We start from the raw sequence: 18,887 nt of genomic DNA, 5'->3' as shown, positions 1-18,887 counted from the left end.
CTAAAAGACTGTTGAAGATTTTTAATGAAATTCAACTTAAAATTCAAATCAAAGAAAGGATGGCTAATAACCAAGATCAAAAAGACTAACAGCCTTTATTTTTTTGTTTAGAAGTCCTTCCATCAAATCAATATAAAAATGTTGATGAGTGGAAGTAGTTTTAAGGCTCTAAGCTTTTCCTTGACTTGAGTACTTACATACATCCCATAGATGGTATTTTGGAGATCATAGTTCAAGCCAGCTAGTTCTGCTGCATATGCATACTCGTTGAGGGAGTCTTTGAGTAGTTCAAGGTACAAATAGGCCATGTTACAATGCAAGGGATCCACGTAAGCAAATGGGCTGGAAGAAAATGTTGAAAGTAAAATATGCAGTTTAAAATTACTTCTCTGTTTCTTTTGGCCTTTTAAGTTTGATCTGAAGGAAACAGTATTTTCTGGGGTTTTATGTTGATGGATCCCATTCTGAAGGACTCCTATTTTGAAGCCAAATATGAACACATCTGAAAAGTGTTACTTAGCTTGCATATGGTTTGATGACTAAATTCACTCAAGATCCCAGAGATATTCTATTTATGCTCATAAATCAAGACAGGTTTTATTTACTTAGCTGCACAGTCAGAATTCATCAGGAGTAAAAGAAACTAAATACACCAACATAGCTTAACAGACCAAAATAAAAGTCCATGTACCGAACATTAATTAATTAATACTCATACACTATCAGTTTCTATTACAAAAATTAGGAGGTCAACAATTTTTGGTATGACAATATGCAGTACATGCCAAGGTCAGCTTAAGAGATAAGTCTGTGTATCCATTTTCTTACTGTTGTAATTTTTTGTGTTATTTTTTCAATGGCAACAACTCTCCAAAACCTACTGTTGCATTAGGAGCACATGATCATACACAACACTCTTGTAAATTTCTCAAAAAGAGAAATGCAACTCAAAGACTCAAGTAATGCTTCAACCATGCTAATTGTTTAATACCTGTCTGTTTTAAAGACTTGAGAAGACAAGTTATTTGCACTACATGTATTGGTAAAATCTCTGAAGTGCATGTAAATTCATTCTCAATGTCACAGATATGATCACCAGTATCTGAAGCACTGGCTGTCAGTATATGGCTTACAATTCAAACCTGACTTTTTCCTGAAGCAGTCAGATATTCAGGCTATTACATATGTTTACATCTATACAGCAGGGTATGTCACTGTGTGTATCAACATCAATGTAGTAAAACAAGATCTCAACACACCAACTGATTACTAAAACACATGGCAAAGATATTTTTAAGAAGGTTCCTCATAGCTTTTAACTTCTCCTTCCTTTTAGGTTAAGGAAGCACAGGAAGATATTTTAACAAACTAAATTAATAATTTCAAATATATGTATTTGAGAAGCAGAGCCTCTGTTATAGTCTGAAATCTTAGCCCAGATTAAACAAACAGGTCAGTAAAAAAGACAAAAGAACTTGTCTTTGCATTTCTCCCTACAATGAGAATTTCCCAAAACGGAGCAATTTTAATATGCCAAATGATATAAATCCAATTACTATTGAATTTTTTAATTAAGACCAAATTCAAAGTGAGATGTAGGTCAATCCTATAAACCTTCCTCCAGACTCATTAAATTCTTTCCCATTTTTCCCAGACTTAATCAGTTTGAGTGATTACTATGTCTGTATCACTTTTATATTCTGTACTCTCACTTAGCTGGCAAAGGCCAACTGGGAACTTTGAACAAAATCAAAACTACTAGATCATTAATCCTCAAGTGAAAAATAACAGAAAACAATTATTACAACACTGCTCTGGGAGTTGCTTCCTATTACTTGACAGTTTTGTAAACAAATGCTTATTTCTAGCTTACCTTTTTTTCACTAGACTCAAAGAAGTAGAACAACTCGATCACTAATGATTGAGTTGTTGAAAAAAAAAAACCCATAAAGTCCAGTCCTTTCCCCTTTCAAACAGCAGTAAGTGACACAGCTGGAATCAACACTCAAGTGCTGAGTCTCAAAGCATTACCACATTACATGGTTGTTTTACTTCCTTTTTAAAAAGGATACTTTTTGAGCTTTTAAGTTGCAATGCATACAAATGCAAAAGGTTATCATCCTCTTTTAGGCTGGGCAGTATGCCAGATGTTTTTACTGCAATGTTTCTTTACCACAAGGATGCCTGGGTTTTTTCAGTTTTGGAACAAGGTGATTTCAAGAGGTTCATACACATGCTGTTCCTGTGAAATTTGTATATTTAAGGGAGAAACCAACCTCATCAACTTCCTCTTAATTTATCTACACAGCAATTGCTACTACAACATCAGGACCAGGATTCTCTCTATGGTTCATGTTGAGCAGGGCTGCAGGCAGAAGAAATCCTCCTAGATTTTGTATCATACTGAAGCAGTCTATAGTGTAAACAAACTCTTGTAATCCACTACAAGGCAGCACAGGCTTCATATTTTGATCTAGAATTAAGGCTTAGACTTTTTGTGAAAAACTATGTCATAAAAGTGGCTTTTCACCAGTTCACTTGGTCCCATGAGACATGAGTGATTCCATCAAGTCTCATAAATAAACACTCTGCATTTCACCATTTCCTTCAATGACCATCACCATGACCAAATAGAGACAGATTCTCCAAGAACCTTTTTTAAGTATCCAAACTAGACAAAGCTGCTCACAACATCTTTTAGAGGTGATGTACCCAGTATTGTCAAAATCTCCTCACTCATGCACAATTACCATCTCATTTTTAAGGAAAAGAAAAAAACCCTTGCTCCCAACCCTAAGGAAAAAAGCCAGCTCTCACCTGGAACTGCTCCTAGGAGGAAAGAGGTAAATCATTCCATTACAATGGTCAGCAAAGCTCAAGTACTTTTGGCTTTTTATAAGGGCACACTGAGATGAAAGCACACATCTAACTGGGAAATACCATCTCCACAGGTCTAGATAAGATATCCCCACTTGCTGCAGGAGGGCTGGACTGGACCTTTAAAGGTCACTTCCAACACAAACTATTCTAAGATACTGTGTGTATTGCATACACTTATACCTTTGTGTGCTCTCCATAAACCCAATTATTATCTTTTATTCATTCACAGATTATTGATATTATAGTTCACTATGGTTCACCTGAATTGATTTAAAAAAACACCACAACTGTAAACTCAGTGTCCATCAGTAAAATCCTATTTTGGATTTTGGCCAAACATAGCACAAAGGAAAGCCACCAAGAATGAAAAAGAAGGCAAAGCACTGCAATTGCTGTTCTCTGAACAAGAGATGGGGAGCTCCCATTTTGATCCTCCATTTCCTGACACATTGAAGTTATAACACACATTGAAACAGTTCTAACATCTGGCCTGTGGTTTCAAAAAGCAAAAAAGAGAAAATGCCCAAGCAAACTATTTTCCCCCACTAGTATCAAAACCAGTACCAAGACATGACACACACTGAAAAAACCTCTGTATAATATCCTGCAAGGAAAATTTCAAGAGTTCTCTCAAACCAAGAATTCAACAGTGCATCTATGGGAGCCCCCACAATGGCCCTTCCATCAATATCACCAAGTAACTTAATTAGGCAAAAGGAGAGTCCCTGAATTTTTTCTGGCTTTCAGTAGTTCACAAAAACAGAATCAGCTGCACTTTAAAAACAGCACTTTAAAAACTTTTTTTAATTCAAAAGTTAGAAATTTATTACTTGAAAGGAACATAAAGAAGTTCCACTGTCATGCTCACTCAAAAAAGACTATCTTCCTATGATGAAAGTCATGCAAGACCAGAATTAACACTACATCATTTTATCATATATCCTGAGATCAGAATCAAAAACTTATTGATAATATAGACAATGCTCTTAAAAAAAAAAGTACAATCAGTTATGGGTGTCAGTTAAGTAAAATCCCAAAATTTTAAGCACTTTTTTAAATTGATTTGCAGTATGCAAATGAAAAGAGAATTTGAGCCTAAAACTATTATCAGAATAGCACTTCATAAAGAAAATACATGTTAAAATAGCTGTGATTTAGTAATTAATTTAAAAATACACAATTATTTTTAAAGAGGGATATTGCAATATGTAGTGGGTTCTACTGGCAGGTATATTTTAGGTATAGCAAATAAAATATAAAAGAAAATGTGGTTTTAAAGTATTTTTAGGTAAACTTTTCCTTTCAATATGGAAGGAGCACATAAAATTTCTTGCTACTCAACTACTGCATTTCTTAGATGTGCCTTCCTGCATCTAAGCCTTATTTCATATTCAAAGTAAGGACAAAGACTCTGAAGTGCAAGAAAGCATTTGCTGCAGAAATGCAGATTCCCAATAAATAAGAAACTTTTGGAGATAACTTTATGTGATATACTTAACACTGCATACCTGAAAAATTCAAAGTTGAGACAAGCTTTTGGCAAAAAAAATTTGTCATCTTGCTTGAACCACAGTTTGCTCATAGCAGTGTCCTGTGTCAAGAAAAGAGGTTTGGTTAAGTCATCTTTTAACTGCAATATATGCCACAGCTTTAAAAAAAGTTTCTTCACCACTTCAAATCACCACTTAGAATTATCCCCTTAAATTCCCATTGCTTGAATTACAATATTCAGTATATATAGTGAATATAGATATATTCAATGTATTGAATATATACTCACTATATTTTGAGACCACTAAATGACACTTCTCTCATTTTTCCATGCAATCACAGGCATTTTCTGTACAGAGTTACAAAACAATAGCCTTCCCTACACCCTCAGCTTACTCAACAGTGGTCAAAAATATATAAGAGTGGCAGTCACCCTTCTGCTGAATAAACAGCTCTACTGCTATTTTTATCAACTGTTGACACACTTTCAAAAGGGCAGAGAGAGTTCAAGCTGTATCTAGATTCACTTTCCTAGGAACACAAATTGTCACAGTCCAAAGTTCAGCAAAAAATGAACTTTCTTTGTTACTGTCTTTGTAGCAAAATATTCAAGTTTTCTACTTTTTTGTTTTCTATACTTTGAAATATGAGGTGAGCTATATTTTATAAAACAGAGGAATTAAATTCTAACTTCCCAGAAGGTCAAGCAGTAAACAGGACAAATACAGATAGTTTACCTTGACAAGGGCAGGGTACTGTGTTGCATCTTTTTCCAATGGCAAAATCTCAAAGTTTGTAGGAATAAACTCATTCTTCATTGGAAGCTTGAATTTCCCATTCAGGTCAGCATTTTGCCATTTCTAGATCAATAGAAGAAACAATGAAGCTACGCCAATTTCTGCTTAATTAAAGCATATATGGGTTTATTTATTTTACACTAAAACAAAAGATTTAAAAATGTATTCCAGTACGTTCTGTGTAAATATTATTAAGATAATAGGGAAAGAGAGAAATAGCTGGGAAAAAAAAAGTTGGAGTAGACAACCAGCAGGATGAATTGCTCTTAGAAGGAGGATTACAGAAAAATAATTTTGAAAAGTTCATAGTAGAGAGGAGGGTAGGTTTATATCTTATATTTTCTGCTACTGTGAACCATAAATGAAGACATTAAACTGAACACTTAACTAAGAATTCTAATGAAGAACATAGGCAAGGTCAACGTCAAGGAAGTGCTCCTATGCAATGTCTGTTCAGAGCACACTCAGAAGGTTCAATTCAGCCCTAAGGCAAATTTTACAGCCATCTCTTCTTGGAAGATCAGAACAATAAAAAGTTTTGACATGGATTTGCCCTCCTCTTTTTTTTTTTTTTTTGAGTTTTGATTTTTACAGTCTCATTTAACTGGCAAAACATACTTTCTATGCTGCAAAAATCAACTTCAGAAATAGTTACAAAGAACAGTTTTTAAAAATTCCTTTTTTAAGTACTGATCAGTTCATTAACAGATAACAGAGAGTTTTAAGTTTTGAGATATTAATGCTTACATTTTTATTCAACCACTGCATATTAGGGATCTTCTTCTTCTTTCAGGAAAAAACTGTAACATTCCCTGCACTTACCATGGTTTATAACCATTAAAATATATCCCTCCTATGCAATAAATATTTGATATCTAAAGACTGATATAACATTTTTACTTCCTTTAACATTAAACAGACTCATTGTATGATTTTCATGCTACGGAAAGCAGTGGATTTAAGCTCCCCCTTCAACTATATGGAAAATTGGACAAAGAATTTACCACTGACTTTCATTTGCAGATATTAGAATGTTACAAATTTTAACATGCCTTAATAACTTCATCAGAAATTGCTTCTTGCTTGTACTGTGTTCCATACCACTCTTCTGTTCGATCTGTTTTTCCTTCAAAAGACTTGGAAACTATTGCAACTCTGAAAACAAAGAGACATTTGGGCATGAATGGGTCTGAGAAAACACTGAGACATTTTTCCAAGCACGCTTCATCACCAGAACACCTTTATTTCTGCAAACAGTCCAGAGACAATTACAGGGCAGGAGAGCAAGTGTAAGTATACTGAACTACATGCTAAGGTTAACCATGAAATCAGGTTACCACAGTCATTTAATGCCACTGTTTTTCTGAAGTGTTACAACCTGGGGTTACACAACAGAAGTGCAGCATGCAATTTCTAAGACTTTTGTTTTTGCAGAAAACAAAGCAGTTCTTGCAGCCTTCTAGAAAACTGATGAAGCAATTACATTTTCTATACACCTGTATGAACATCCAAATATGTGAAAATACTGATTATAGAAATTTTATTCCATTCCTAGTGTCACAGGAATTGTAGATAACCTCACATTTGAAAGGGACTCATAAGGATGATCTCACATTCAACTCCCTGCTTCTTGCAGAACTATCTAAACCATGTGACTAAGAACTCCAATCATCAAGGTGCTGCCTGAACTAAAGAATACACTAAAAAAGAAGAAATCCAGAATAAAGAAAATTACAAACTTATCAGTATTTTGTTAGTAGCCTGCATGATAGGTATCAAGAAAATTCCTTTAATTCTACTGAACAATGTACACAACAGACACAAAAAACTATTCAATGGAAGATTAAATAGATGTTTCTAAGAAATCTGAAATGGTCAAAAAAGGAAGCACAACTACCTGCTCTCCTGGACTAAATACTAAATACCTGCCTGCCCTTGGGAAGCAGCACATTGATTCCTTGCTGCGCTCTTTTTTTTTTTTTTTTTTTTTTTGCTTTTTTGCTTTTGATTTCCCTATTGAACTGTCTGTATCTGAACCCAGGAGTTTTCCAGCTTTTACCCTTGAGATTCTCTCCCTGATCCCACTGGTAGGTGGGTGAGCAAGTGGCTGTGTGAGGCTTGGCTGCTGGCCGGGGTTAAACCGCAACAGAGGCACAAAGTTGCTAAGAGACTACAAAAACTATAAAGTCTCTTAGAATTTCAGAGCAACCTACCTACCAGATCTTTTTGCACAGTAAATAATAATAAGAAAAAGTCAGAGTTCTAAGTGAAAAAATTATCCTAATAAAATTCCAATATTTATGTGGCTAGAGCAGCAAGACAGATGTTGAGTGCTAGAATATACTCTTAGAATATGTCTGTTATTCAACCTTTCTGCCTCCTACCCTTCTCCAACATACTTACAACTCAAGTAGTAATGACAATCCAAGCACCCAAACATTTCCTACAAGACCATAGTAAAATTCAAGAGCTAAAAATAATTGTCTATTCACTGCATAGAAAACAATATTGTGGAAATCAACATTGTAATTCTCCAAGCAGTTCTGCTTCAACAGAACAGTGATTTATCACAAATGACTACTGGAATGATTATGACATTTTGAGTTGTCAGAAACATACCCACAACAATAGAAACAAATCAAAGGCATTTTGTCTGCCCAAGAATTACAACTTAAGACCAACAGGAAAGAAGACCAGGACACAAAAAGAGAGGAAGAGAAGCACAGCAGGTAGAAATGCTATGCCATGCAGGTATTTCTATATATAATATATTTTTATTTCTATATATAATCCATCTCTAAAGTCACCAATTATGTAACATTACTTTTGCTTTTCATGTCTCTGTTGTGCTGTACAGCACTATGAACATCCAGCACTATGAACATCCAGCACTATGAACATCCATATGTTTTAGGACAGTGTGGAAATGCAGTGGGAAATCAAAACAGGCAATCAGGTAATCTTCAATAGGACCTGTTTAAGAATATTTAGGCTTGAGCCATTAATAAATGCTATTTACTTCTCTATATACATTCCTGGACATGCAATCTGCTGTAATACCCAATTTCAGAAACAACCACAGTGATGCATATTTACTAAATACTGTCCTGTTTTTCACCCTCCTGAAATCTAAATTGAAGCTACAGGTGACAAATCCACAGGACAGTGTTACTTGGGAAGAGGATGTGTGCTTTAAAATGAATGTACTTCCACAAAAGATTATCAACTATTATACTCTAGATTTATGTACTGAAACTCAAGGTTTTAAAGGTGGAAAAGTAATAGACTTAGAATACTTAGTCAGTATTTGTGACATAAGTAACAAATGTGTAAAAGCACATCTATACTTATACAGGACTGATTTTTTTTTTACCTAATTTAAACTTTGTCTTCCAAATTGTGATGCTATCAAACAATGGAAGAAATTATTTTTCTCTCATTCAAATACATAACAAAACATAACTGAGCCAAAAATAACAAAAGCCTACATTTGTCCATAATCCAACCATCAGTAAAACTGATGTGAGGTAACACAAGCTCCTCAAAGGCCCTCACATATAAATCCCCTCAGAAACCAGAGTAAGGCGAAACTACACACAGAGCTGCTGCTGGGCTGCAGCACTCTGATCACTGCAGAAGCACAAGTTAGTTCTCAGTGTTCAGTAAAACTAAGTTGCTACCAAGGATTTGTGGGGGGAAATAAGTGAAGAAATTGTCATTTTCAAAATGGATGCTCAGATCCAATGCAATTAAAAACAAACAGATATTTCTAGCATGTTTACCTTCATGGTGAGCATCACCAAGTGCACTGAGATAACTTTGCTGAGAGTCTGTGAAATTCCAGTAGTAAGAAATTTCTTTATCAACACTTTTGGCTTTCATTTTATTTATTTTTCTTCCCTCTAGGACAGTACTAGTGCAGCACTTCTGCTATCAATAGAGGAAAAAAAACCCACTTACTATCCAGGGGAAAATGTTCTTTAGCTGCTTAATCTGGTGAGTCACTATCCTCTTAAATTTTAATAAGAGCATTTATTCTGCAGATGTTGAAGGGAAAATATGCCTTGGAAATGATAGGAAAAATACATTTTTCAGCTAAGATTGCTACACATGCCAAGTCTATTCCCTTATCTTCACAGGTTGGTAAAACCCAATACAGTGTGAACAAGTAAAAATAATACTTACATTTTAAAGTTTCTCTCTTAGGAAAATTAAGGCACTAAATGCAACAAGTAGTGTGGAAGTGGGAGGAGAATATGAACACTTTCTATTATGGATCAGTCAAATGGAAGCACATGCATACTTATATGCATACCATCTGTATGGTTTTTTTCATACTTTTTAAACTCAAGGTTTGTTAAGAAAATAATAGTCGAAAAACCATACTTTGGAAAAGACACTGAATGCAGTTACTACAATATAGCTATGCCAAGAGGTCCTTAGTATAGGTGAATGGAAAAGAAATGATAAATAAAACCACAATACAAAGAAAAAATTCAAATCAGTGCCAAGTAAAGCACCTCAAGACAGAATGTATGCAAGACATAAAAAGAAAAAAAAAACAATAAAACCAGGAAAACAATGCCAAACAACAGGCAAAGTTAGGATGTGGCACATAATAATTCTTTCATAAAAAGGGAGAACAAAAAGGTAAACATGAGCATACACATCAGTAAATGGTGGATCACCAAAAAATATAGATATTGAAAGCAGATGTGCAGAAGTTCTTTTACAAGCATATAGAATTGCTCAAAAAAGACAAAAGGGAGCGGGCTACTGAATTGGTAATTCATTCTATTCATATAGATACAGATGTAATTTTAAAAAAAGGGTATCACAAAGGGATCCTTTTATTAACAACTGTAATCTCAACTCATTCTTTTAGAAGAGCCCACTAAAAACAAAATCCACAGTGGCTTTTTTGAATCTTCATAAGGTACCACAAAATCACTTTTAGCAATACTTAAGTAAATTTCCCCTTCCCAAGATAATGTATCTTGACAGCAATTTAAAACAAAAGATACCATAAAATTATATTCCCTGTTATATTTTACTATACTTTGAAGGTCTTAGTTAAGTAAAAGATTTTTAAAAATTGCAGTTCATTTCAATCTACTTCTAATTTCACAGGGTAAGTGCTTAAAATATATCTAAAAGGAATATAGTACTACATACAAGTTAGTATTTTCTTTCAGTGAAATCAAAGTAGGAAAGTCTGATAAGACATATATAATTTCTTTAACAGTTAACTGAAGAAGCCATAAAACCAGGTTTATTCCAGTTCTGAAAGTCATTTTTTTCTTTCAATATTTAGCACCTTTTTTATACAAAAGTTTAAAATGACACATTTCTTCATCTATTAAATGACATCTATTTCTTAAGTCAGGAAAGAATGTCAAAAGGCTGGCACAGCCAGCAACAAGAGTAACACAGAAAAGTGGTAAGTGGTCTGTAGCATGCAAAGCATCTGACAAGCTGAAGAATCTATGAATGTATGCACCTGTACTAATTTCCTCCAGCAATTTTTCAGTGTTTGAGTAAGAAGATGCCTTGGAAGTTCTCTGGGCAGTAACAAAGACCCAATTTACATTATGAATCAGATAATACTGACTATTTTCTTGCAATGTTAAGACCTATGCTTCAAAGCTATGTAAAGCTATAATAAACATCAGATCTCATTAACACCTGCAGCTTCTTTACTAAATCAGCATCAGCTCAGGTTTACCTATTGCTTGTAAGCAACTCTAAAATCAGTTATAAGTTCACATTCACGTGGAATTTGGCTAAGCTTTCTACAGAGATCAAGTAATTACACGTTCTCTATGTTAATTACTAAAAACAGTGCTCATATGTTAGAGGTATCAAATGTTCAAGAACTTGGGTGGTAGAGTAACTTGAAAATACATTCCAAATAGAGAGGTATTAAATACTTTGGGAAACAGAACTAGAGACTTTAATTAAGGTATTGTTTGTTCAAAAGATAATCTTTCGACACAGTCAAGCTCCAGCTGAAGTATCCCACGCACATTACACACAGATGCACACCCACACACAAAGATATGGGCCCTTCTTTAAAGGGCATTAATTACTATGGCAACTACTGCTGCTGATATAGGCAACTCTATTTATTCCATCATTACTTGCATATCTCCGGAAACACCAGAACCCATCACATTTGCAAATATAGTTCATAACTCAAGTTTATTTGACATTATCTAATAATTATTTGAAATACATCAACTTTTGAAAATAAATTAACATATATCTATGACCTTCTCATACAAAGAAACATAGTGAATGTTTTTCAATCACATTTACTTTGGAGCTGCAAGAGACACCTAAGATTTTGTGTTTCCATTAGTTCATCTGCTTTCCTATGATGTTTGTGTTAAAATACAGTTTAACTCACCGAACATTTTCTGGTCTCAATTTATCCAGTACCATCTCTATTAAATCAGGTCTGAATTCTTCAAGCAAATATTCAGCAGCCAATACTTCTTCTATAGGATAATACTAAAAAACAAAGCCGAGGAATATGTGGGTGAATGAAACAAAAGTAAGCATGAAAAAGGTATGGTTCAGTAGAGGAAACAAAAGCAAACACTCCTGGTCACTAAAGCTGTATTACTTTGGTAATTTCTAATTAGGGATGTGTAGGATGTTTTAAAATCTCCCTCAAAACTAAACAAGAGGGAGTAGCATTCTAACTATATAATCATATTTCACACGTACTAGGCAATTTTACATAATTCATATTTACCATTCTTCTCTCTTAGAATATTTACTGTCTCAATATAAAAGTCACCCACCTTTAAATGGTATTCTGATTAAAGTAAAAATAACATGGCAAATGCTGACCCCTGCAGGATATTTCTGAAGGTAAAAGAAGACCAAGTACTCACGAGAGTACATTTACGGAAAACAAAACATAAACAAGCAAAATAAAACAAAGAAACACAAAACCTAGGCTTTTTTAGGACTCTTGAACAGTTCAATTCTTATTTACAATAATTTAAAGAAAATTATATTTTAATATCTAAAAGTATAACAAATGTTTAAACACTTAATTCTAACATTTTTTATTTAGGGTCAATCTGAAAATCTCTTAAGGTACATAGCAACTTCAGAAGAAAAAAAAAAGCTAAAACTCATCTAAAAATGATTAATGTAGTTGACAGGAAAACTTTCTTGATAAACACCTGTTTACCAAGGGAAAATTACCAAGTGACGTAAGTGCTCAGTACTTGCACTTTGCCATACCAATGTACTTTTCTCAACCACAAATATTCCAAAATGGCTTTCTGAATTATATACATCATACAAAAAATTACAGTGGAATGACTTCCAGAACAGAAAGTAAGTCACAAAAAGGATTGTGGAAAAAAAAAAAGGGTGATAGGGGGTGGACATCAAGGACAACGAACCAAACCTGTGTTATTAAAAATTCAAGTGAGAATGCTAAAGATTCAGAATTTGATGGTCATTTAACTACTAAAGCAGAACAAAAATTACCATTCACACTGCAAAGCAAAAGAAAGACAGTTAAAAAAAAAAAAAAGTCCTCATTCAATACCCTGCTCTTTGGAACACTGCTGGCAACTTCCTGGCCTGATTTTTGGAGACAGCAATTGTAATCAGAAATAATCCAACAATTACTGAAAGACTGTTTCAGAAGTCGGAAGTCCATTTTTTAGAGATTTTAGGCATTGGACAGAACAAAAGCAAGAGACAGCATGCCACACTGGAGCTCTTTAAATATCCATTTACATGTTTTCAGCCAAGTCTAATGCTTTTCAGCATACAGATAGAAAAGTTGAAAATTAAACACCATTATTTTAGACATGCAATTCCTGCAAAAGAATTTAAACCGGAAATTCCTGCAAAGAAGCCAAAAATTTCTCTGAACAGATGGAGACAGACATTAGGTATAAAATGACAAATGGCTGCAATGTAGAAAAGTTGTGTAATTTCACTAGAACAGAAAAAAAAAATCAGTAAACCCCCCTAAATCTTCCATTAGCACAAAATGAGGGAATTTTGCAAGAAGCATGAAAGACCAAGTAAAAGTACATGATTCTTTCAGTAGCAACATACAATCACATCTGTGAAGTCAAGCATTTGTAATTTGCAATAATCTTAATACAAACATTTCTGCTTACTGCAGTATTTCAACACTATGAACTAAGGAACACAGTGTTTATGAAAAAATATTCTTTGTCTAATATTTCTCTAGAGAACACTTAGCTACCAAATGCAATGGTAAGGTACATATGTCTTTAGAAACACTGAAACAGATCAAATAGCACCTCCAGTTACTGTATAATCAGTTCTACCAAATACAGAAGTATAAAATGGAAGAGTGAACAGAATGTGACTTTTTGACTGCCAAAATTAAGGCCTATGCAGTATACAAGAAGTGCAATGGACCTCACAGATGCCTGTATTTATTAAGTGGATAATCAAATACACTGTTAAATTATTATTAGAAAAAACAACAACCAAACAAAAACAATCCTCTCCACTTACGTGCAACATTCCTCCAAGCTTTGATGTGTAACCTCGTGGTCGTTCCTTATCTTTAAATCTGAATGCCACAGCATTTAGATCCTAGAAAACAATGTATGAATGATTAAAGATCATAAATTAAAGCCTATTTTAAGAATAATTACTGGCTACATAATTCTTTTTTATAATGAAAGAAAAGCAAGTACTTTTGCTGTATCCATGTTATAGCAGACAATACCTAACCTAAGTTTTCAGGATTATTCAAGTTGTATCAAACTCCCAAGCAATTTGTGATAGTCTCATAATGTGAAGCATTACACAAATCTTGTAAGCCCTTTTCAAGCTAAGAGATCTGCCTCATCTCTCTTATATTTAAATTTCCTGATAATTTGAAAACACACCAACTCTGATCCCACCAGTACACAGTGTTCCAGTGCAATGTTTGTCATATATTAGCTAACTGAAGCCTCTCTCTCTGTCTTCCTTTTCTCTTCCTTTTGTTCAGTCAGCCAAGAGTAAGTTTAGAGACAGAAAAAGTGTGTTTCTTTTTGCTGTCTCAGCCAGAGAAATAGAACACATCACTCTTAGGATATAATGGCAAGGGTGAATTAAAGAGAGCTTTAAAGCCAGTAAAAAGTACAGTCCATCCTTCCATGAAACCATGCAGAGAGACTGATTAACTCAACAATTCAGCTGAAAGTAAACTCAAAGATTCTTTTCATACTAGCTTGCAAGCTCTCTGACTCACCCCACAGTCCCACAGTCTCAAGAGTTCTGGGACTGCGAGAAGAGGAGCAAGGGAAAGGCACAGGGATGAGACAGAAGGATGGAACTGCCTTTTCCAAACCTTGGATTTGCTTACTCTGTCAGTGAAACAAATCCACTGGGACTTTTAGCAGAGGATAACAAGACCTGAGAGTACTTTCACAGGTATATAGTGTCCAAGTGTATGAAACAAAGCTAACCCAGCTGCAGAATTTCTATTTCAGGGAGACTCAATAGTTTGCATCAAAAATAGTTGAGATGGAAAAGGAATCTTTACCCAAGCATATGTACTGAACCAATGAGGCTACATATATATATATATATATAAATAAAACTGGGTTTGTTCATACTGACACTGAGAAGAGCAGTGCTATCTAATAAGACACCAAATTTTTGCTCTGTGCACACAGAACTACCCAAACTTGTAAGAAGCATGAACAGTTCAACAAAGACTGACATGTACTGCCAAAGTACTTCATGAAAAGCCTTTAGCTGACTCTTCAAAAAGATGAGGGGAACAAACAGCAGATTCAATGCCCTACTGCCTTTACAATCTCAAAGGGGTAGAATAGCAGCCATTTAAGTTTCCAGTTCAATGTTACTCAAAGTAAATGTTTCCCCCCTTCTCCAGTGAAGACTAAGCAAAATTATGTAAAATCCTTGTGGACAGAGCAAGATCCGTCTTCCTCCACCTCCATTGTGCCATCCTAATCCCAGCTCTATAAGAGCATTCCACACCAACACTAAGACAATGTATTCTGAGTGTACTTGTCATTTGTGTCATGTTGCATCTTAAAAACTAACAAACTTAATTACCATGTTATTATTAAATGCTAGTTACAAAGTCAAATAATCTAATAATAAATAAAGTTTGTAAAAAGACAACCATCACATATGGTACAGCCCCAATTACTTACCTTGCACTCTTGGAAAACCCATTCTTGAGGTCCTTCTGTGCGTAGTTTTTGAATATATTGAAACATATGCAAAATAATATCTTCAACATGCACTGAAAAGAAAAAAATACTTAATAATTCATTCAGTTCTGCACAAAGAAATTTAATGAACACAAATATAGTTTTATTTTTAATTACACTTTGAAACATCAAGATCTTTAAGTACATCCGCAATCCCACCAAAAAAGTTGAACTTGCTTTTTTCAGATATAAATTTAAGGTAAGTGTTTATGTGCCCAGAAAATTCCAAGAAGTGCACTGAACATGTCTTATTATGTGAAAAAATTTATTTACAATATAATTTAACTTGGGTCTAAATAGTATGAATAAGTAGCACACAAATGTATTAACAGCTCTTCTTCTCTAAAGAAGTTTATTTAAAGTATTTAATTAACTAATTTAATATAACCTTAAGTTGATTTCTTATGCTAGGTGAAATGTGTTAGCATACTTAGAGGAACTAAACACAGAATACTAACAGGTTAATTAAAACAAACTGGCTTTCAAGCTATAATACCAATTAGTCTCTTCAGATACAAACACAAAACCATCACATCAGCAATAACATGGAATATAGACAAAGTGCTACACTTACAAAGTCCTTCTTCTGTCAAGTCCACATTAATGATGAAAAACATGAAACCTCTAGCACCTTCCTTCTGGCCTCCAACAAGAGTATTTACCCACCCTATGTCATTAAAAAGAAACTATATTACATAAATCTATAACAATTTCTGCAACTTTTTGCATGCCTCAGGAACATTAAAACCCATTTTGATTCATTTACATGTTTTCCTTTACTTCATTAATGCCTAAAGCAACAGTGCAAGTTAAACATAACCCAAGTCAGCTCCATCTGATTTTGTACTCAGAGTGATATGACAAACTCAAGATCACTGGATTACTGGATTCTGTGTGGAACAAAATGATAGAAAGTAAATAGCAAAAAATACACCATTATAATGTTCCAGACATTAGGAGACCTGACAGTAACCTCAAAGTTAGTGACAGAATAAAGACAAGATCATTATGCCAAAGTTTAAATAATTCTCTCTAAACAAGGCACATAAAGGGAAGTAAAAGAAATAACAGCCTCACAGCCTGAGTGACTGTTACCTATTTATTCCTCCCTGCTGCAGAAATAAAAATAAAGCACAAAATGACTTAAGAGTTCAAATTATTCAAATAGATAAAGGCTTTAACACAGAGAGATCTATTTTAAGTGAGACAGAGTAAAGTTTAAAAAACTGTATGATCAAACATTTTTCAATTCTCCACCCTTGAAGGACTTACCTTTGGCTTTAAGCTCTGACAGAAGACTCCCCGGGCCCTCATGCCCAATCAGATGGCCAAGGTAATGGCCAGGGTTTGATTTATAGTATTTCTGAAGGTCTGGTATGGGAAATGTGACATAAAGATTTCTAATGTCCTTAATGGGTACCACTTTATAAAGTTGCTGAGGAGAGAAACAAGCAAGGAGACCCATAAACAAAGGGAAATTCATTTACTGTATTCATCTCAGGAGCATGTATCATGTTCCATTCACACACACACACATTACAAACACATCTCCTAAATCTCAAAAGTATCTAAAACTTAGGGCAATACTTCAGACATTCCTTATAAAAACAAAGAAAATTCATTATCTCACAGTAGCTTACAACTGCAACCAAATGTGCAACCTTTACTATAACCTATATAAAACTATACTCAGCATGGGAAAGTGTGTGGAAAATCAATAGAAAAATATGGAATTCAACAGGGACATTGATAAAAGAGTAGTGAAGTGCACAATGTATTACTGAAACATAAAAAATAACATTTAAAACGTACACTCTGGATGGAAGACATATCTCTATACATACCCGGAGATGCTCTTCTTGGAAAGGATGCTCAGGAAACTCTGGTATAGGGACATTTTTATTCTCTACTTCTGAAAATAACTTGACCACTAAGCAAGTCAGCTCATCCAAGGATTCTAGAACAAAGAAACATTAGGAAAACCACAGTAATTATATAAGGATTCCAACAAACTTTTTTTTTTTTTTTAATATTGTTTGGGAGAGTCATGAATTATACAGAAAAGTAGTTTTAATGGTGTTATGATTTTTCATTTCAGAAAGAAACCAATTATTCATATTTAAATTTTAAACTGCAACATGCTAGAAGCACCATGCTTATTAAAGGAAGGCTTCAATCATGAATAAATTAAATCCTGTAACTGAAAATATCTCTACATTTTACAGATTAAACTAAGCTAGAACTGAAAGATACATCAGATGTTGAACACCTACAAAAAGAAACATTCTACAAAAGTTTAAGGGACATAGAATTACATCTGCAAATTTTCTAGAGTGAAAGTAGTTTTGCCAAAATTTGAATTTTCTTTAGCCTCAGCTCATGTCCAGCACTTTAAGTACACTTTGAACCAGGTCTGTCCTTGGCACCCAAAACAAACACACCTGTGACCTGTTCAAGCACTTCTAATTTCAGTCTGTGACTGCAGTACTTTGCAAGAATGAGAGAAGAATTTTTGCAGAAAGAATATGATGACGTGCATTAACTCACCCAAACTGACCTAGATTATTTCTGTAGAAATGCTGCCTTCAAAATTGCTTTCTGCCTCAAGAAATGCATTTTGGAGCACTTCTCAAAGTGAGCATAAGATAAAAAAATATTCTACTGACAATTTTTTAATGAAAGACTTCCAATGGTGGGTATTGGAAGAAAAAAAAATCAATTGCTTGGACATCTCAAAATGAAAGATTTGATAGATTGAAAGATTTCTAAAAGCAGTTACCTTGTTATCAAAACAATCCCAGTTAAACTGAGAAAGTAGAATCTTTCCTGCCCAACAGATGCATGGTCCTAGACTACACTACCAGAGCTGTGCTGGGGAAAAAAACTAACAAAACAATGTGAACCAAGAAGGCTCCTTATATATTAAAATTTTGCGACCTGCATGTTATTCTATTAAAAGCCACCAGTTTCTATGCATATCAGCAAAATAAACATTCATTTAATCTTGCAGGGACCGTTTTCTTTTAGTACAGATTTACAATTGCCAATGTGATTCTTACTGTAAAAGTTTCCATGTAAAATTCCTCAGTGAACTTGCCCTTGATTAGATAAAAAGCTCACTTTCTTCCATTCATACTCACCATCTAAGCATTACTGTGAAACACCATACAAATACTAGTCTGCCAATGCATTTTCAAAATGCAAACAGCTTTCAACAAACTGCTATTAAGCTTTTGGCAAACTTCTCTAAAATATCATCTCAGCTGTGAAAGGTTCTAAGCAGTTGAAACCTCCTTTTTTTTTTAAGCATATATGCAAAGTCTTACTCAACCAAGAGAGCAAACTCACCTCTGCCTAAGACACAAATAGCCATTAAATTTGATGAATAATAAGTAGAATGGAACTTCAGTAGCTCTTGCCTTACATCTATTCCTTCTTGGGTTGGTCTAGTTTCCAGAGTGAATTTGTTCCC

The 18,887-nt window shown here is 34.3% G+C and overlaps 1 protein-coding gene across 4 annotated transcripts in view; it reads right to left on the bottom strand.

Annotated features, from left to right (window-relative positions):
* The window catches only part of IDE (insulin degrading enzyme), a 53,184-nt gene that overhangs the window by 21,170 nt on the left and 13,127 nt on the right, over nt 1–18,887 (bottom strand). For 3 of the 4 annotated variants that reach the window (XM_058028684.1, XM_058028681.1, XM_058028685.1), the window contains exons 5-15: nt 18,764–18,886; nt 17,260–17,372; nt 16,688–16,850; nt 15,990–16,082; nt 15,356–15,447; nt 13,695–13,775; nt 11,578–11,681; nt 6,221–6,323; nt 5,109–5,231; nt 4,389–4,471; nt 198–342 (exon numbers count right to left, since the gene is read on the bottom strand). In XM_058028684.1, the coding sequence (XP_057884667.1) occupies nt 198–342; nt 4,389–4,471; nt 5,109–5,231; nt 6,221–6,323; nt 11,578–11,681; nt 13,695–13,775; nt 15,356–15,447; nt 15,990–16,082; nt 16,688–16,850; nt 17,260–17,372; nt 18,764–18,886 (1,223 nt within the window). The remainder of the gene's footprint in view (nt 1–197; nt 343–4,388; nt 4,472–5,108; nt 5,232–6,220; nt 6,324–11,577; nt 11,682–13,694; nt 13,776–15,355; nt 15,448–15,989; nt 16,083–16,687; nt 16,851–17,259; nt 17,373–18,763; nt 18,887) is intronic. The other variant, XM_058028682.1, reaches the window with a different exon arrangement.

The sequence above is a fragment of the Melospiza georgiana genome, chromosome 8 (assembly GCF_028018845.1).
Source record: "Melospiza georgiana isolate bMelGeo1 chromosome 8, bMelGeo1.pri, whole genome shotgun sequence".
NCBI classification, from domain to species: Eukaryota; Metazoa; Chordata; class Aves; order Passeriformes; family Passerellidae; genus Melospiza; species Melospiza georgiana.
This window is presented reverse-complemented; position numbering and strand designations above follow the sequence as displayed.